Below are 20,592 nucleotides of genomic sequence, written 5' to 3'. Positions count from 1 at the left end.
AATCATTCTTTTTGCGAACCGCACAATTACAAATGCTTTGAATGGCAAAAAGGTGTCAATTCGATCCAACTTCAATTCATGCTCTATGACTGGGTTCACAAATGGACACCCATAGTTTCCAAAGTTTCTTCCATTGGATCTACCTGCATGAATGAAGCGTTTAACTCCAAAATTGCATGCTATTTGGACAAATCATGAGCCTGGAAGAACATTAACATTAGAGTTAACGTTGCAATCTTAGAATGGAATGATCCAGAGCATTTTCTCGGAGATATACAAAAAGCATTACATCTTCCCCCACTTCCAGAAGATTGTGTCAAATCATTTGAAGAGAATTGTTACTCCAAAATGATATTGAAACAAAAAACTGTTACAAAAGGTTCTAAAAAACAGAACAAATACAAAAAATCCATTCAGAGTGTACCAGGAGGAGATTATCAAGTTTTCAAGTCCGAATGGGAATCAGAAGACGAAGACATTGATGACTTTGATTAACGAAAATTACATTTTATTTATTGTTTTTGTTTTTAATTAAATTATTACCCAGATTTGCTTTACTTTTACCACCTCTCGAAAGCTGGGGACACCGCCTATCGTTGGGAGTAGCTATTAAATAGAATCACCAAGGGTATTTTTCGAACTGCCCGTGTAGTGTAGTGGAAACATCCGACATAATGATTCATTATGCCAAGGTTTGATTCCCATTTAGCCAAATTTTTTCTTTTTTGGATCATGAATTTTTTTTTGGGTCACTATAAGATTTGTTTCATGTTCTAAATCTGCTGCATATGTAATCTATTTTTATTTACCTATTTTTTAAAAATCTATTGGATTGCCAAATTTGAATATATTTAAAATCATAAAACTCCAAAAAAACTATAAATATATGTTTTATGCATAGTGCCGATACTCAAATATCAGATTACTTAGATCCATGAATAATATCCGATTTTTTTTTCTTAAAATTAAACTTCAAAACTTCTTGCAATCTTATTCTTCATCAATTGTAAATTTTTAAAACCATTTTTTAAAATAATTTTGCGTAAATTTTATTCTCATGTTGTTTTAATCGAAAATTGATACATTTTCAAAAAAATAATATTGACTTATGAAATTCATTTTTAAGGTGAAATAGTATTGTTTTTATTAAAGTATATGAATAATATATAAAAAATTAATGAATAATATAAGCAGATTTTTAGTTTACAAAACAAATATGAGCAATGCAATTTCAAACTTTTGCTGGCAATTTCGATATTGCTCAAGTTTGTAGTATTTGTGATACCTATAACATCGGCTTAATCAAAATTCGATTTTTCTTATGAGTTATTGAGAAAATTTGATTGCAATGAGAAGGATTTCGACGTTTTTGATAAACTAAGAGCTGAGCTTTAGGGGTTCAGTTCATTTATGGCTGTAGTTTGATGCGTAGATCTCTTTTTTATTGTAAATTCTTTCAGCATGGAGATCGAGAATGAATCTTTTGAGAACTTTATGAGTTTTTACACCCGTAAAGAGGTCCTTCGAGGAAAGATAGTCCAGACTACATGAAGATGTGGGTTAACCAAAAAAATCCGATGGTTTCCCCATATTCATGTAGATCTTCGAAAAAATGAGCACCAAAAAAGCCAAAAAAATAGGCTTTTTATTGGATTTGTACACTAGATCAATAATCTATTTAGGATCTGACACTCTTTTTAGCCAGAGATATGAGGTCCTTTCTAGGAAAACGATCTATTCATCCATAAAAAAATGAATTATCGTTTTCCCCAGAAATTACATGGGGAGTGGTAAAAGTAAAGCAAATCTGGGTATTATGCTCATTTTCTTATTTTGATTTTTTCTCATTATGATATAAATAATTTATTAATGCATTTATCCAATAATTATGCTATGATATTTTTATGCCTTATTTCATTTCTCTTATATTTGATAATCTGGTAAAATATAGTTCAGACTATAATCATTTTAGATTATTGATATATTTATATAGGTTAGAATAAAATTAGTTTCATTTTCTACTTTTATTTTGAATTAATAATTTATAATATCAAATATTATGGCGTAACCTCTCCTTTAAAATATAGATATATATAGGCCTATAGAGTTTATTGGCACTCTCAAAACTCTAGAATTTTGAGTTTACTATACCCTTAAAAGAATTTCGAAATTTTTGTAAGCGATTCTTCTGAATATGTTTGATAGAATTTCTTTCTATTCTTGTATTGTCCGAGTATTTTGTTAATGTTGACACTTCCCTGAATCGAAGATAATAATCTTTGATCAATAACATCTTCAGGATTAGTTTCGCATTTAATTGTTTGGCCAAACTTCCTCAAATGTTGATTTGCAGACTGTATAATGGCTGCAAGAGGAAGTGCATTAAATTTTGTAGCAGTTTTCCAGAAGAAATATGTAAATAATCCTTGGGCTTTTCCTTTAACGTTCGCCTGAAGCGATGGTTTAAGTCCAGGCGATGAACAGAGTGAAATTGTATTCTTTGGTATAGATCCTGAACACCAAACAGATTCTGCACCGCAACAATCTGATACAATTAACTTACAGCATTCAGGCTTTCCAAGTAAGTTTAAATGCTTTGTAATTGTACTAGATCGAATGTATCCGTTATCGAAAACAATGACGCCTTCATTATCTTTGACACTTCCATGGCCGCAGAAGAATACTGTAAGATATTTTAAATCTGATGCGAGTAATATATCAAAACTTGTTAAAAATAATCTCGGAGGTGGATTATGCATATGAATTATTTTATAATTTAGTTTTAAATGAAAATTTGCAACAGTAATAGAGTCGTTTACTGGTGCAGGACCTAAATAAAACGCTTCTTTTTCATATGAATTACAACAAATGAAACAAATTCGCTCTTCTCCTTCAATGGCTTGTTCTATTTCAATATTTGATATATCTGTTGATATTGCATTAAGATCCATTAATGCGTCAGTAAGGAGTTTATGCGATTCTTCTATCATTGTCAAAAATTTTAATTCTGAAGTTTACAAAATTTTGGCAATAATCTCAATCTAATCGCGAATTTTATAATTCGATACGTATTGGAAAGTTTATTTGACAATAAATACATTCTCAGATAAGAGCAGTAACTGATAAACGAATAATGCTCTTTTTTTGAAAAAATATATCATTGAAATATGAAATTATTATGTACTAAACGTAATTGTTCGATCAAATATATAATTACTAGATAGTAGGTGTTTCATATCTCAATCAAGAAGTTACCAACATGAAGACTATTAGGTAAATTTAAATGAAATTTTGAAAATTTAATGAATCTCAATCAAGAAATAATGAAATATCACTAATATTAGATGTGCTCATTTCACTGTTGTATTTATTGACTCCCTTTTTCGGCGAAAAAACTATTGGTTAGACCGTAGAATTTACATAAAAAATTGACAAAATTTTATAAAGTATTCAATCTAATCGGAGTGTTTTTCTTCATAAATAAAAAAGATTAATATATTTACGATATCAAAGTTATCAGGTGATGTGAGATCAATTGAATTTTTTTTTTCTTGAAATGTCAATTTTGCATTAATTTTTTAGAATGGGTTCTCAACAAAGTGTTACTACTGTTTCAGTTTTAGGAACAGGTGAGCAGGATAGTCCATTTGCGATCAGGAGACATCCAGATCATCCAGATGGCCCGGCCGAAAATCCGCCAGATATGCAAGAAATGCAGGCTTTCACGCTTAAATTCTTCAAGAATTATGCAAATAAGCCTTACCTTGGTCATAGATATAAAATTGATCAGGAAAAGTGGAGCGATGATTATAAATTTATTACATACGCCGAAGGAGAAGAGATCGCTTTGAATATCGGCTCAGGCTTGCAGGAACTTGGAATTACTCTCGGAAAAACACTAGGTATTTACTCTACAAACTGCCCAGAGTGGGTTAATACAATTGACGCTTCCTCTTTGTATGGATTCGTCATTGTTTCATTGTACGACTCCCTCGGACCTAATGCTCTTAACTATCTCCTCGAGCATTCCCAAATGGAAGCCTGTATCGTTTCCCAAGCAAATCTTGACAAATTAATGAAGATTGTTTCCGTAAACAAGTATTTCCTACGTCTGATCATTGTTATCGGCACAGTTCCTGAAGGAAAATACAATACTGACATCAAACTCGTCACTTATGATGAAGTTTTTGAACTCGGCAAGAAGAATCGTCATGATTTCCCCAAGATCGATCCAGAAGCCCCACACTTCATCTGTTACTCCTCAGGAACTACAGGAAATCCAAAAGGAGTCATCATTTCTCATCGCGCTAGCGTTTCTAACATTCTTGCTGCAGCAAACTACATCGACCTTGGTAAGGATCCAAGGCATTTATCCTACCTACCTCTTGCCCACGTCTTTGAGAGATCTGCTTCATCAGTTACTGCATATTACGGTGGCCAGATCGGATTCATCAGCCAAGGCATTACCAAGCTCATTGAAGACATGAAGATCCTCAAGCCAACCTATCTTTGCGCAGTTCCGCGTGTAATGTACAGATTCAACGAAGCAATCACCGGAAAGCTTAAGAAATCAGCCCTAACGAGGGCCTTCTTCTGGGGATGCTGGTACGCCAAGAAATTCTGCATCGACCATTATTTACCAACTTTTCCACTCGATATCATCGCATTTAACAGAATTAACGCTATGATGGGCGGATGCATCAAGCAGTTCGTTGTCGGTGGTGCTGCAATGGATCCTAACATCCAGGAGTTCCTACAAGTCGCAACAGGTCTTCCTGTTCGAGTCGGATACGGATTAACCGAAGCTGGCTCAGGAAACATCTGCTCTCCACCGGATATCCATCATATAAAGAAGGGCTCAATCGGTGGCCCACTACAGAACGTAGAAGTCAAGTTAGAAGAAATCGAAGATTACGATGACCCTCTTTGCGGCCAAATCTTGATTGGCGGACAGTGCTTGTCCAGTGGATACTTACACGATGAAGAATCTACCAAGAAATTGTTCACAGATGAAACTCATAAATGGATTAAGACAGGAGACGTCGGAAAATGGGATAGAGATGGTTATCTCATGATCGTCGACAGAATGGGATCAATTTTCAAGCTTTCTCAAGGTGAATACGTCGCTGCTGAATCTCTTTCTCAAGTTTACGATAGTGTACCTATTGTTTTACAGTCTTTCATTTACGGTGATTCATCAAGAACATTCTTGGTCGCAATCATCGTTCCAAGAAAGGCAGAAGTCCTCAAATTCTTCAATAAGACCGAAATGACAGACGATGAATACAAACAGGCTTGTGAGTCTCCGGAACTCAAGAAGGAGATCCTAGAAAGACTCAAGAACGCTGCAACAGAGTCGAAATTATTCGGTTACCAGAGAATTAACAACATCGCTATCGAACCATCGCCTTGGACATTGGAGAATGAGTTCATGACTCCAACATTCAAGTTGAAGAGGAAGAAACTCGAACTTAGATACATGTCAACAATTGAGAAACTCTACCAGAGCCAGTAAGCATTATTAATGTTTAAAAACATTTTTATTTTAATTTACTCGATTTTCTGACTTAATATTTCTTAAAATTTAATATTTTATTTTAATCCTTTTAGTTTAATTTTATAAATTGAGTAGTATTAGTTTTGCAACATAATTTTAGAGAGAAATGGCTTAAAACTATTATCTAATTCAGAAAATTATTGAATTATATTTTCAAATTTCAAATAAAATCTATATTTTTGGTATAAAATTATAATTTTGTTTATTATTAGAACTTTTTGTCGATTTAATTCTTAGGAAATTCATTCTTTTAATTCCAAAATTTTTTCGAAATTGAAATTTTGATTATTTTTTCTACAATTTTTCAAGTAATATTTTTAATTTCGAAAAAATTTTGGAAAATCATTCATCAATAAATCATCATTTTACGTTGATTTAAATCGAATTTAGCTCGAATTATTGAGTTTTAATCAATTTTGATTAATTTTTAAGGATTTATGACAAACTCCTATACATATCAGAAATAGTGCAACGTTTTAATCACTTTTTTGTTGTAAATATAAGTTTTTCATAAGAAACGAATTCAATTTTTCATAAAGAAAATAGATTGGACGTCAAAATCATAATATTTTATTATGATTCCAGATTTTAGATTTATTTGTTATAGAATCGCATTATATTACTCTAATGTGCCCCTTCAATAAAAGTGACAACTTCAATGAGTGTCAACTATATCAATGTTGCAGAGAAATTCCAGGAGCACTTCCTTGAATTAGCAAAGAAAACAGAGAACATTCAACCATTCTTCACTGAAAAAGTAAAAGCAAAGATTTTTGACGAAGAAGTTGAAGGAGTTCAAAATGTTCTTAAGAAATACGAACCATTATTACCATTTAACACAACAAAGCATCCATTACAAGCCCAACCAATCCAAGATGGCCTCGTTTTGACAACAGTTATCGAAGCAAATTCAAAGAAGTTGCTCGCTACATTCCAGCTTAAGGAAGTTGATTCAAAGACCCATCAGTATGGAATCACAGGCAATATCCTTGCAAACTACGAATAATTTGCTTGATTTTTACAAAAAAATTCAATTGAACAAACTTCGATTAGAGTTTATTTATTAATATGAATAAAAATTGTAATTACATTAGAAATTAACCTATACAAACTATAATATTTCTTTGATTTTCAAAATATAAAACAATAATATCATTTTTGAGATAAAAACTGAGCTTGATATCGTAGAAAAATCTGTTTTTAATTAGAAACATTACGATTTTTAAGATTTCGATCAGACCAACTTTATATCATTGAATAGTAGTATATGAGTGCGGGTTGTGTGACTTTTTTTGTTGCATCTATATATAGACGATGCATTAAAATATATTTATTTATAAATCATTAAAAAATTAACATTAATTTTAAAATAATTTATTTTTTATCTTTTATAAAATAATCTATATATAGATGATATCAGATATTCCGCGATTAATTAAACATTGTTTAAATCCTGAATGGGTTAAACTTCAATTTAAAAATGAAGATTGTGAATTATTAAATGAATATGAAAGCCAAAATAAGCTAATGAGGTATAAATATAATGATAAAGAATATTTAATTTCATGGAATCAATGGAGTCATAATCAAAGACCTCATAAACGAGAAGAAGAAATTGAAAATAATGAAATGGAAATCATTGATGACATTAAAGAGGATGGAATTCCTAAATTTTGTAGAAAAACCTTTAGAACTAAGTTAGGAGCATATAAACGTAGAGTATTAAATCCTGAATATCTTAAACATCAATTTAAAAAGGAAGACTGTGAATTATTAAACGCTAATGAATATGAAAATGCAAAATCAAAACTGAGATATAAATATATTGGAAGTGATGAAAGGTGTAAAGATAAAGATAAAGTTTATTCAGTTTCATATAATAACTGGCACACGTTAGGGATAAGAAAACATTTAGGAGATTATGGTAAAAGTTCTGAATTCTTCAAATCTAGTATGTACGAGAGAATAAAGAAATCAGATATAATTATCATTCATGAATGAAAATAAACTTCTTACGAAAAATTAAAACTTAGTTATGTTTATTATTTTATTTTTTTATTTTGTATGAAATGAGTGTCAAAACTAACAACGTTAAAAAATTAGGATCACCAAACGAGGAAATAAAGGATATATTAGAGGAGGCGGGTTATGAAGTTAATAAATATTATTTAAGAAATTGTCAAAAAATTCGCAGAGTTTTTAAATGATTTAGATTATGATTGGAAAAATGAATAAAGATGATGTTATAAATTTTTTATATCCCACATCTGAAGAAGAAAAACCTAAAGAACCTGATGTTTTCCCTGAATATTATGAAGAACGGATTCAAGATGATGAATATGATGAAATTGAAAGACTGGAAAAAATAAGAGATGAAATAGATGAAAAATTAAGGAATTAAGAGAAGTTGAAAAATATAATGAAAATGAAGTAGAGGGTTTAATGAATATCCCAGCTTCAGAATCAGCAGTTCAAAAATCTCATGAAGAAAGATATAAAAATTATGTCTCAGAATCACACACAAAATTTATTAGATGGTGAAATAGACGAAACACTTTCAGAAGAAGGTACTAAATTTATTCATAAACATAAGTTACAATTTATTGACGATGGAGATTATCCATGTATATTACTTTCACCTCCTCTTGATTCTGAAAAAATTCAAAAAAGCACTGAAAAATGTAACATATGCAACAAATACGATTAAGAAAGAAGACCATGATATTTACACAAATTATTATTTAAATAAATGTACAGGTGTTGATAAAGTTTTTGATTTGTTAGATAAAATATCAAAAGAAACAATTGGTACATATAAAATTTTATGCGATTGTGGTTTCATTATTGAAGATACCAATAATGTTTCATATGAAAGAACAGCACCGAAGGAAGACGAAGTTGAAAAGTCTATACCATTCGTTATTAAGAACATAAAAGATATGAAAACTTATAAACATTATATTTATTCATTTATTTCAGAAAAAATGGAAGCAACCCATAAAACATCATCTCATCATTTTATAGCTATTCATACATTCCTTTTCAAAGTTGTGAAATTAAATAAGACAGGAATTAGATTTAATGTATCAGGGTACGCATTCTTTGAGTAAATTAAAATGTATTCGTCACGTCGCAGATGATAAAAATTTATGTGTTCTTAATTCATTTTATGGACTTTAAAAAAATAAACTTTATTTTTATTTATTTTTTAATTTTTTTATTCTTACATAAATGAACAAAAATGGAACAGCTAAAATGAATGATAATCAAATTAGAGCAGAAGGTAGAAGGTTATTTAAACGCTTCTATAACATTCCTGATGGTGTTAATCCTAAAACTCGTAGAAGTTATTTAAATGAAGCCATAGATGCATATGAAGGATTTGACATTTCATCAGAAAGTGAGAGGTTAGCAAGAATGTTAAACGTTAATATTGATTTTTATTATTGTGACCCTCAACCAGAAGACGTGGACATAAATATGGTAGACTTTCCATTAGTGGATTCAATAATGATAGATCCAGAATTTGAAACAATAAATATTTATTAAACACAGAGTCCATGTGGAAAACTTCACGCTGACAGAATAACAGACGTTGAAGCACTCACAGGATATAAAGTTTGCCCCTTTTGTAAGAAGAAGTTTATTCTATCCGCGATGATCCAGAAAGGAAAAACCAAAGAAAGATTTTTAAAACATTGTGAGAAATGTAAAGAAAATAATGGAAGATTAATTCAAGACGTTCAATTGCAAAACACACAACAACCATATGCACCACATATCACGAAACAGAAGATATATCAATGGCTATTAGCTCACAATTTGCAGGAATATTATAAACCAACAAGATATTATATTACTTTTGACTTCGAAACATTAGAGACTAAAGAAGAACTTCAACTTTCTGAATGTGCAACTTTGAACGCTTACTTAAAACCATTTATGGTATCATCAACTGTCAAAATAAAGCCGCAAACGGACTCTTTGAGTCTGAGGTCTTTCAGACCGAAGCGGCGAGGTCGTAGACCGTGATAAAACATTTACGAGGAATTTTTGCTTAACATCAAGTGATTCGTTCATCTCTGATTGGATTGAATTTTTATTTTCAACCTGTTCATATAGTTGCTAAATCAAATATTGAACAATATGAAGAATTAATGAAGCCGCAAACGGACCAAACGGCGGGGACTTTGTCCCATACATTAAATGAAAAACAGAAGGAAGCATTTAAAGAACTTCTAGATGAGGAATTCAATAAAGTGAATATCATAGGTTTTAATTCGGGAAAGTTTGATTTAAATTTAATTCTTCGTGATTTAAACACTGCAAAATGGAAAATAAAATCAATGCTGGGTTCTTCTTCTCAATTTAAGCAAATCATTGTAAAGAAAACAAACTGTCCATATGAATTAAGATTTATTGACATCAGAAATTATATAGCGGGTGGAACATTAGACCAATTCACTCAAGATTTCGGAAACAATAAATCACGTGTTAAATCCTTTTTCCCTTATCAATTCATCACATGGGAGAATTACGAAGATGAATTATATAAAGTGGAACCATTCACTCAAGATTCATTTTATTCAGCATTAACTCAAGAAACAATATCCGATTCAGATTATCAAATATATCTCAATGATGCTAAAAATTTTGAGAATAGATTAGAATATTTTATTCATTATTGCAATAAAGACGTTGAAATTATGATTGACCCAATTGATAAAATTATTGAAGAAACATTTGTTTATAAAATTGACATGCTTCATAATCTTTCTTTATCATCGAATGCATCAATGATTCGTTACGCGTTAGCATATAAGAACTTCAATCCTAACGAAACATATCCAGAAGAAAATGTGGAATCAAGTTTTGAATTAACAAAAAAGTATTGGAAATATAAAATTGATTCATATAAGAAACAAGATGAAAAGCAGAAAGGGATACTAAAAACAATGTTTCAATGGATGACTATCAATACTATCACGATTTAATCCTTTCATCTAAATGCAAAATGTGTGGTAAAGCGTTTACATATGCTAATAAACCAACATTAGATAGAATCGATAATGAAAAACCACATACCAAAGAAAATTGTCAGTTAATGTGTTGTTATTGCAATGTCGTAAAATCAAATAAAGATGAAGATGTTCAACGTTTAAGAATCAATTTAAGAAATTATGCATTAAAAAATAATTTACCAATGACTCTAGATTCAGTTGAAGCTTATCACATCCTCCGTAATGGAATTACTGGTGGTTTATCAAATGTTCAACATAGAGTAAATCTTAAAGGAATCACGCACATTAATAAACTTTCATTAATCCAGAAACTAAAACTGTATCAAATGAGGACACTTCCAACATTATGACTCATTTCGTTGGTGTTGACTTTAATTCATTATATCCTTCATCATTTTCATCTAATCCTCATGATTTCATTCAATATACTGACCATAAAATGTATATGCGGAAGATTGAATGGTGTTATCATTTGTGATACAGCAACAAAGAAAGCAAAAGCATTGGGAATAATTAAGAAGAAAAATACTTTATTCGTGGCTGAAGTAAAGGGTCACATTGATGAAAAATACATTAATGATTACATAAACTTTTTACCGATAATAAGAAACTTAGATATTATCACAGATGAAAAAACAATTGGCAGTTTTATGTATAATTACATGAAATCAAACAATCTACAGTTGACCAGAAACAGAGAAAATTAACTCAGTTAGCATCAACACACAACCAATATCAACCATTTTCTTCTTATTATCTTTGGTATCTAATAGACAGATTTCATTTTATCATTGATGATATTCAATCAATTTTAACATTTACTAAAAACACTTGTTTTAATGAATTTGCGAACGAATTATGAACGAAAGACAAAAGCTGAATTAGAAGGAAATAAAGGAAAAAGTTTATTTTGCAAGATTTCACTTAATGGATCATATGGTTACGATGCAATGAATACACAAAATTACGCAAAGACTAAATAATGAATGCACAGAAGGCACGCGTTGCATGTATGTCAAATAAGTTTAAAAACATAAGAGAAATAGGTGAAGATACGTATCAAGTGATGCTTAAAGATAGATTTTATAGATGTGATACATGTTTACAAGAGGCATTCTTCACTTTAGATAATGCTAAATACTGGTATTTGGTTTTCATTTATGATTTTATGTATAAATGCATGGATGTTAATCGTTTTCATTTCATTGAAGGTGATACTGATTCATCTTATTGGGCAATCGCTGGCGACCCAAATCTTCCTAACACTCAAGCATTTCAAGCAATTGTTACTGATAAACAATTTTATGATAAAAACATTTACAAATTCGCACCTTTTGATTTCTTTTGTTTTAATGAGAAATTTAAACCTAAATTAAAGAATAAAGCTGAAGAAAAAGCACATGAGAAGAAGTTATTGGGTTTAGCAATTGAGAAACAAGGTGATAACATGGTTGCTTTATGCCCCAAGTGTTATACATCATTCAACGGTTCAATTGATGGAAGTGATTTTAAAAGATTGCACAAAAATGAAAGGAGTTAGTTTACGACAAAATAAACAATTAACACCTAAAAATTATTTGGATATAATAAATGATAAAGTGATATTTGATGGTCAGAATATTAATTTACAACTTAAAAACGGTCAATGACTCGCTTAACAATTGGTAAGACTGCATTAACAGGAGCACACTAAGGCTGTATGTTGTGAAAATGGATGTTTGTATGCCATTTATTTAATACAATACCACAGAAGAGACAAAAGGAACCGTTAATAATGGTTTTGTACTATGATTCAAAGAGGTGGCACCCTTAAACATTTATTTATTTTTATATAAATGGATAACACAGATTTAAAAATTTTAATTGATGATTTAGATTTAATCAAGAAAATTTGATTATTATGATTTAAAAGCATATCTCCAAAACATAATAAAATATAACGGGTGATGGGATTATTATTATTCGTATTATAAAAATGAAATTTTGAAATATCATATAAAATAATTTCTAAAATTAAAGACAAAATTAAAAATAATGAATATTCAAGGGAAAACTAAATCACAACTTAAACAATTGAAAGATTTTAAAAATAAAGTATTAACAGAAGAGATATTGATGAATTATAAATTATATAAATTATATAATCCTGAGCCGCAAAAGCAAAAGAGCAAAAAAAAAAGGCAAAAACCCAGGTCCTTCAACCAAAATGATGCACAAGCTTTAATTTATGATTCATTAGTTAAACCATATTCAGCCGACTTTTAATGAAGATCAACTTTTGGAATTCATCCTTCAACATAAACTCGAAGCGGGAAAGTATATCAAACCTTTATATACAGCATATTTAAAACAAATGAAAAATACATCCAGAATTAATGAAGGGGGAATGAAATCCAAAACTTCATCATCCAAAATCAAAGCAGATAAAATTAAACCACTTGCAACACCAAAACCTCCAACACCAAAACCTCCAACACCAAAACCTCCAACACCAAAACCTCCAACACCAAAACCACCTCCTCCTTCAGTTAATCCTTCATCATTCACTTTTTATCCATTTTCAAACATATAAAGAAGCAAAAAGATTTTAAAAAGGATTTCAAAATATTAAATAAACCAACTGACCCAAAAATTCAACCGTTAAAGGAAAAATTTAGTCGCCCTTCATTTGCACCATATCCATATTCATACGAAATTGATCATCTGGAATATTCAAAAGGAAACGTTACTTATTTATTTGCCATTAACATTAACACTAGATATTTATATTGCATTCCGGTGAAAGGGAAAACAGAACAGGAAACAAGAAGAGCTATTCAATACTTACTAGATCATGAAAGAGTAGATAATATAAGGGTGATGGTGATAAAGGATTTCAGGCAGCTATGACTCATTATTTCCCACAAATTAATTTTTACTTTTCATCCTCTCCATATACGTTTCATAATAAAATAGTTGATGCGGTAATGAGAACTCTTAGAGATGCGTTAGGGGTTAACGGTCAGATATACTGGGATGGAAATCATGACTCCATCATACACAGTTTATATTATTACAATAATACATGGCATAGAACAATAAACATGAAACCGGTGGAAATGAAAAATGATATTTCAAAAGAATGGGAATATATTAGAAAGCAAATGGAAAGGTTGAATGATGTTAAACGTGAACAAATTAATTCGGGGCTCATGAATTTTAAACAAGGGATAAAGTTTTGATTCATCTCGATTATGGAAAAACTGATAAATTAATGACAAAAAGAAGACGAAGATTTGACACAATAGCTGAATTTGTTAGATATATTAACGGCAATGCATTAGTTGAGGTTAACAATAAATTAATAGAAATTCCGATTTATTTTATTACTCCATTATATTTAAATAATATTTAATTTTTTTATTCGTAAGAAATGAGTGACAACAAAGCAGTCAAGAGTCCAGACGATGAATATAAAAGAAACTAAACAGAATTAAATCAAAAATATGCTATTACAAAAAGAAGCCACAATGCGGTGGGGTTGAAAACGATAAAGAGAGGAAAGAAATAATCGAAAAATTTAGAAACTTACCGTTCAATCCTTAAACTGAGTGAAGCAAAAATAAAAGAATTTAATAGAATAAATAAATTGATTGGAAGAGATGAATTTAATAAAGATGAATTTTTAAACTCAATCCAAATTTAATTTTTATTCCTCTTCGACAACATCTCTCTTTCCATCATTACTGCATAACCACATTTTCTCAATTTTAGTGGTTTGTTATTTTTAACATGTTCTTGCATCATTTTTATCATTTCCTCCCTTGTTATGATTCGTGGTAAATTTTGAGCTTGTGGGGTATTCATTTATGATAAAAATAAAAATTTGTTATCACTTATTTTATCGTTAAGTGACTCAAAGAGTCCGGAGACAAAGTCTCATGGTTTTTAGGTTATTCAATAATTAATTAATTTTTAAAGAACCGAAGGTGCTACCATGCTACCATGTGCTACCAGGTCATTTAACTTCTATGAAAAAGTGTGACAACATGACATTTTGACAACAACACAGGATTAATGAGGAAGGTAGTTATTAATTAATTTTTAAAGAACCGAAGGTGCTACCATGCTACCATGTGCTACCAGGTCATTTAACTTCTATGAAAAAGTGTGACAACATGACATTTTGACAACAACACAGGATTAATGCAAAAATAAAAATTTGTTATCGTTTATGTTTTCATTAATGTTTTTAGGTTATTCAATAATTAATTATTTTTGAATAACTGGGAAATAAATTTACATCAAATATGCAATTTATAAAATCTTATGTCGACAGGCTACGTAGCACAGTGGTCTAAGGTGGTGTTATGGAGGGGTCAGGGTCTGTGGTTCGAACCGCGACGGCGCCGTATTTTCTTATTTTCTTTATTTGTCTTGTTTGTCGTGAATAAAAAGTGTCATAAAAGTGCTCTATCTTCCACGGGAATAAATAAAAAATTTACTTTATTTCTTCTTTATTTCTTCTTTATTTCTTCTTTATTTCTTCTTTATTTCTTTATTCCCGTGGAAGAAGGGTTTTGCTGTTTTTTCTCAGCCGAAATCAATGATTTTTTCATTTTTGGAATCCTTAGCAAATGAGGAATCTTTTCTCTCGTGGAAGCTTTGAACAAAAATAATGTTTAGGTGAAGAGACCCAAAGGGTCAGAGCCGCAAGCGGCTAGGTGAGATGTCACCTGTTTTTTCACCTGTTTTTATGGTAGTAGTGAAATAAAATTTTGTTATCAGTTATTTTATCATCATTTTATTAACTTCATCTTTAGTTAATAATTTGAATGGATTCGCTAATGTTCCACCTTGAGTCACAACACTTGCCCCGGCTAATTGTGAAGAACCTGGGATAAGTACTCCATGAAATGATTTCATTGGTATCATTAATTTAGAAATAGTTGGCTTAATTAATTTGGTCATTTATGATAAAAATAAAATTACATAATTTAAATTTTTTTTCTTTCTCATTTTCTCATTTTCTCATTTTTCATTCTGTTTTGGTTTCAGCAACTTTTCAAGTTGTTGTCTTGTCAGTAACTTTAATTTTAACTTTGGATCAAATATTGGGTTTCCATCTTTATCTCTTCCAATAACACCATATGGTAGAATCTTCATTTATACTAAAATAAAAATTTAAATTATGTCGTTTGCTCTTTTGGAGCTCCTAAAGTTTGTTTCACAAACATTGAGCGTTCATTGAACTCTATACCATGCGAATACAGTCATAAATGGTGGCATGTAATCTTTACTTTGTCCCGTTGTTTGTGTATATCCTGAAACGCGATGTGTATGGTTTCCTTCTCCCTGAGTGTCACTCCAGTAACAATTTATGGCAAACTTAACATCATCTTTAACATCATATCCTTTACCTTTTGTCATTCCTGACCAATCCCAATATCTATGCTTATGCCAACCTGCTTGAGATGTGCTTAAATCTATGTAGTGACTGTGTGCAGGTAAATTTTCACCTGTAATCGTTTTTACTTCCCCCTGTTTCCTTTGAAGAGTTTGCACAATACAAAAACCTGTCGACTATTTGTTCCCATGCACCAACACCAAACATTGCTTGAGGACCTCTCACATCCATAGATGTATAAATAGAACCTACTGGGTTCATTAAATCAAACATATGAGATATTATAGGATTGTCTCTTTTGAACTTAAAATATAGTGTAACTATTTCGGGTTTCTTCTGGTTTGTGTCAGAATATTTTTTTATAATATAATCTTATGTTTTCAGGGTATGTAAAATCTTGACTATAATTTTATTTTTGTCATCTTCATAATAGTATACTATTCTCGTTTTTTCTATTGCATTATATCTTTTATATCTATAATATTCTAAATATAATGTTTGCTTTTTTGGGTCTACACGTGCGTCAACACCATAGTCATAATAATACGGTGCTGGAGCTACGTTAGACAATGTCATATCCGTCATTTCATAAACTCTTAAATATTTCTTTTGTTCGTCTCCATATAAGTTTAAGTAACAGTTGTTGTCTAATGGAACTTTAACTTGTGTACCATTATTCTTTATATAGCCTACATACATTTCATTGTTATTTTTCGGAATGAGTTTATACCGTATACCATTTCTTAAGGACTGTACAAACCCCCATCTAAAATATTTGTTTTCTTCATTGACAGAAAAGTCGCCAACAATAGTTTCAATATTTTTTGTTCCAACTAAACTTTGGTATATTTCGTTAACATAAGTTTTATCTGCTTTCTTTGCTAACTCATCGTTAACAAATGATATATCTGCTTTCTTATTTAACTCATCGTTAACAAATGATATATCAGCTTTCTTTGCTAACTCATCGTTAACATAAGTTTTATCTGCTTTCTTTGCTAACTCATCGTTAACAAATGATATATCAGCTTTCTTTGCTAACTCATCGTTAACATAAGTTTTATCTGCTTTCTTTGCTAACTCATCGTTAACAAATGATATATCAGCTTTCTTATTTAACTCACTATCCACATATTCCTTATCTGCCTTCTTCTCTAACTCATTGTTAACATAAGTTTTATCTGCTTTAAGGTCTAAACATCCTGAAACCCATCCTGTATCAGCTTTAGTTTTAAGAATCTTCGATGTCCGTTCATGATACCATTCAACCCTTTCTATAATTTCATTATCTTTTTCATTAACATATTCCTTATCTGCCTTCTTCATTAATTCACTATCCACAAGTCCCTTATCTGCTTTCTCCTCTAACTCACTATCCACATATTCCTTATCTGCCTTCTTCATTATGTCATTTAGGAAACCTTTTATGAATTCCTCATTTAAATTAAATCTTCCAATCTTCAAAACTTTAGGAAATGCATTTAATGCGTAATATCTCTGTTCTTCTGGTGGAATTGATGTTATATCATCCGTTATACCTTTAATTTTTGAATTCATAAATAAAATTTCTTTTATATTTGATATCACTGCACCACCTTTGCAAACGAATTCAAAATGGTCATTTTTCAATACTATCTCCAAATCTCCATATTTCAACATTTGCGTTTGTTCTGCCGTCTTTGAATTATATGCATATATGGCGTATGTAATGGTCTGTGGTTGTTGTTGTTTAATCATTTTATTACGATTTAAAAATAAATATTTAATCTGTTATCTCATCAGCTATTTTTTCTATTTGAAATTGCCATAATATTTCATTCATAAATTCTAAATCACAATCAAATAGGTCAGTTATTCTAAATTTAATATTTGATAAATCTTTTGAATGAAGAATAAATGAATTCCCGGATAATTGAAACGGATATGATAAAGAAAATATGTTTAAGTTGATGGATAAAATGTTTTGTATTGATGGGTAAGAGTTAGGGTCTAATGTTTGATGTGAAAATCTCATTGGGGTATTAACTTTATCACATTTGATTAAAATGAAATTAGAACCAGTGTCAGAATACAAAACATCCCCAACATCTTTTTCAAAATTTAATATCCCCAACAATGAACGAAGATGAGGAGTACAAAATTTAATTTTCAGCGGAAATTTAATAAGGTTATTTTCATCAAGTTCAAAAAGTTTATCAGGTTTTGATTTAAAATTTTCTTCATACCATACGATAAATGATTCATTTAAATAACTTAAAATCATGTTAATATCCCATTTCGTTATCACATTATTTATATACATATCATACGTTTTTAGGTCTACGACCCCGCCGCTATGCGGCTCAAGGTCATCTTTAATAAATGATATATAATCTGAAGGGTCTAAAAGAATGGGATTAAATTTACCACTCACAGAAACGAGAGTAACATTATAAATTCCACTAACTGTTAAATTTAATTCACAGTTATTATTCGAAATAATATTGATAATTGACATTTTTTTATTACGATTAAAAATATGGTAAAGCGTTTTTTCCAGTGATAAATAAAACTAGAATAAGATTACCTCAAGAATTCATAAATTCAACGAATAAGAAATTCATTCATGTTATAAATTTTAGTGTTTTCAGAAAATATGAGTCGATGTCATATTCATCATCAGGTTATATTTCACTTCATTCAAATTTAGTTCAATCAAACCCATATAATGACCATTTCATAAGATTTTCAGATGGTATTAAAGCTGTAATTGATAGATTAAAATATGAACAGATTGACAATATCGAATTTTTGGAATTTTGGTTTAAATATCCTGATGGAAAAAAGATTGAAGTTAAAGATAAAGCTGATACTATAACAAAAACAATTACAATGACCGATCCGATAGTGGGGAACAAAAAGAAATAAAACAAACGATAGAAACTGGTGAAAGGTCAATTATTATCGATTATGATTCAAAGGATTATTATTCGATAATGTTAATGCTTGAATATTAAATAGCCTTAACAAAGAATTTTTCAAGTGATATTTTATATTCATCAACTATTTTATTATAAATATCATTATATGTTAAATGAAGTTCAGTTGTTGTTCCGTTCTTTGATATCTTAATTGTGCTAATATCCTTTATAGGATTTATTTTTGCAACTGTTCCGCAGCATGAAACCTCATCATCTATGAAAAATTGAATTTCACGTCTGAATCTTGAACATCACAAAGAATGGCGATAATGTGAATTAATGATTCATAAGGTAAAATAATTAAACCGGATTGGTCAATTAAATTTATTATTGAATCATAATTATCAGTTATGATATCACGGTAAATTTTCATTAATTCAGAATTAATGTCTATTTTATATGGCGCATTGCGACTGTAATCGTAGATTCCTGGGTTATCAAGTGGTGCTGGGTATGTTGGATAAGTGGGAATTTCAACAGGTTCTTTACCAGGTTCAGATAAAATGATTGGGTCTCCATCTCTTTTTTTGCTTCTCCTCATTCTTCGGTAAGTCACGAGTTAATAAATTTGGTTGAGTTGCTGACCTTGTTAATTCAGGACTAACATTAACTTTAACATTTTGAATAATTCGTGATTTATCATCATTTACGTTATAACCAACCGTAATCTCTGCTTTTGCGTTAGTGTTCTTTTGACTAGTGAAACGTCTTCTCATTTATATTCGAATAAAAAAATATATTTAAACTTTTATTTTGCTGGAACTTTTGAATCTATTATTTCCTGTATTTGTTCATGAAGTTGATTTTTAGCATTTTCATCGAAATTAATAGACCGAATATATTCATTAATTGCATTCTTATAATCATTTGATTTCTCAAATTTTCTTTTATCTGATTCCTTAACTAAATCATAAGTTAAACCTCGTTGCTGATATAATGGTTTCTTAATTAAATCTTTGAATGCTTGAGATAAAGCACCTGATGCAATTCTTGCTACTATAATTGGTTGGAATTGCTGTTTAAGTTCATCTTTAACATTTGCGAAAACTGGATCGAATAAAGCAACTTTAAAGAATTTCTTAGCTGGAATTTCAGGTCTCAAATTTGCATATTGACCATCAAACTGGTTAGAATATCGTGGTAATCCATCCGGTCCCTCTTCAATAGCATTTAATTCTTCATTGAAGTAAGAATATGGATTATGACGGTATGAATTAATTGGACCATTTTCACCTTCTCCAATGTATTGTTTAACAGCTTTTCCATTTTCATCAAATTGCATAGGATAATGTTCATTATATGCTTTACGTTTAGGATAATCCGTCATTGTTAATTTATACCCATTTATGACTTTAATATTTCCTTGACCATCAGTAACAAACTTCATTTATTCCATCAGGTTTTCCATTTGGTCCTGTAATGTCTGCTTCGTGTGCTTCCCAATTTGGTCCGTGACGTTTGGCATATGCTTGAGCTTCTGGTAATGTTAAAACGTTTCTCATTTGTTTAACATCCTTTTGAAGACCGGCAACAATGTGGACTAATTCTTTCATTCCGTCTGGAACTTTCATAGTTCTATTATATGCACCCTTTTTGTTTGTTCCTTGTTTTAATGGAACCTGTAGAAGATTTGCATTTCTGTCATGTTTAATTATAAATAAAAAATAA

General features: G+C 30.2%; 3 protein-coding genes and 4 pseudogenes across 7 annotated transcripts, besides 3 other annotated features; 4 read left to right on the top strand and 3 right to left on the bottom strand.

The window, feature by feature from the left end:
- Positions 1-495: part of a mobile genetic element that runs on past the window's edge.
- A 1,636-nt stretch (positions 496-2,131) lies between these two features.
- Positions 2,132-2,153: a mobile genetic element.
- Positions 2,154-2,990, bottom strand: TVAGG3_0477330 (uncharacterized protein; the record flags this gene model as incomplete). The annotated part of the gene is made up of 1 exon (XM_001313934.2): positions 2,154-2,990. The coding sequence occupies one exon, from the start codon at positions 2,988-2,990 to the stop codon at positions 2,154-2,156; it is 837 nt and encodes a 278-aa protein (XP_001313938.1).
- A 587-nt stretch (positions 2,991-3,577) lies between these two features.
- On the top strand, positions 3,578-5,561 carry TVAGG3_0477320 (long chain fatty acid--CoA ligase family; the record flags this gene model as incomplete). The annotated part of the gene is made up of 1 exon (XM_001313935.2): positions 3,584-5,515. The coding sequence occupies one exon, from the start codon at positions 3,584-3,586 to the stop codon at positions 5,513-5,515; it is 1,932 nt and encodes a 643-aa protein (XP_001313939.1).
- A 646-nt stretch (positions 5,562-6,207) lies between these two features.
- Positions 6,208-6,761, top strand: TVAGG3_0477310 (uncharacterized protein; the record flags this gene model as incomplete). Its single annotated transcript, XM_001330054.1, has 1 exon — positions 6,216-6,563. The coding sequence occupies one exon, from the start codon at positions 6,216-6,218 to the stop codon at positions 6,561-6,563; it is 348 nt and encodes a 115-aa protein (XP_001330089.1).
- An 865-nt stretch (positions 6,762-7,626) lies between these two features.
- On the top strand, positions 7,627-8,583 carry TVAGG3_0477300 (annotated as a pseudogene). Its single transcript has one exon. A coding segment is annotated over exon 1 (957 nt).
- Positions 8,584-12,413: 3,830 nt separating this feature from the next.
- On the top strand, positions 12,414-13,972 carry TVAGG3_0477290 (annotated as a pseudogene). The gene has a single exon. A coding segment is annotated over exon 1 (1,559 nt).
- Positions 13,973-14,767: 795 nt separating this feature from the next.
- Positions 14,768-20,592: part of a mobile genetic element that runs on past the window's edge.
- Positions 16,270-17,521, bottom strand: TVAGG3_0477280 (annotated as a pseudogene). Its single transcript has one exon. A coding segment is annotated over exon 1 (1,252 nt).
- On the bottom strand, positions 19,673-20,181 carry TVAGG3_0477270 (annotated as a pseudogene). Its single transcript has one exon. A coding segment is annotated over exon 1 (509 nt).

This window comes from Trichomonas vaginalis, chromosome II, assembly GCF_026262505.1.
Source record: "Trichomonas vaginalis G3 chromosome II, whole genome shotgun sequence".
NCBI lineage: Eukaryota > Parabasalia > Trichomonadida > Trichomonadidae > Trichomonas > Trichomonas vaginalis.
The sequence above is the reverse complement of the archived record's forward strand: the minus strand, read 5'-3'. Positions and strand labels throughout refer to the sequence as shown.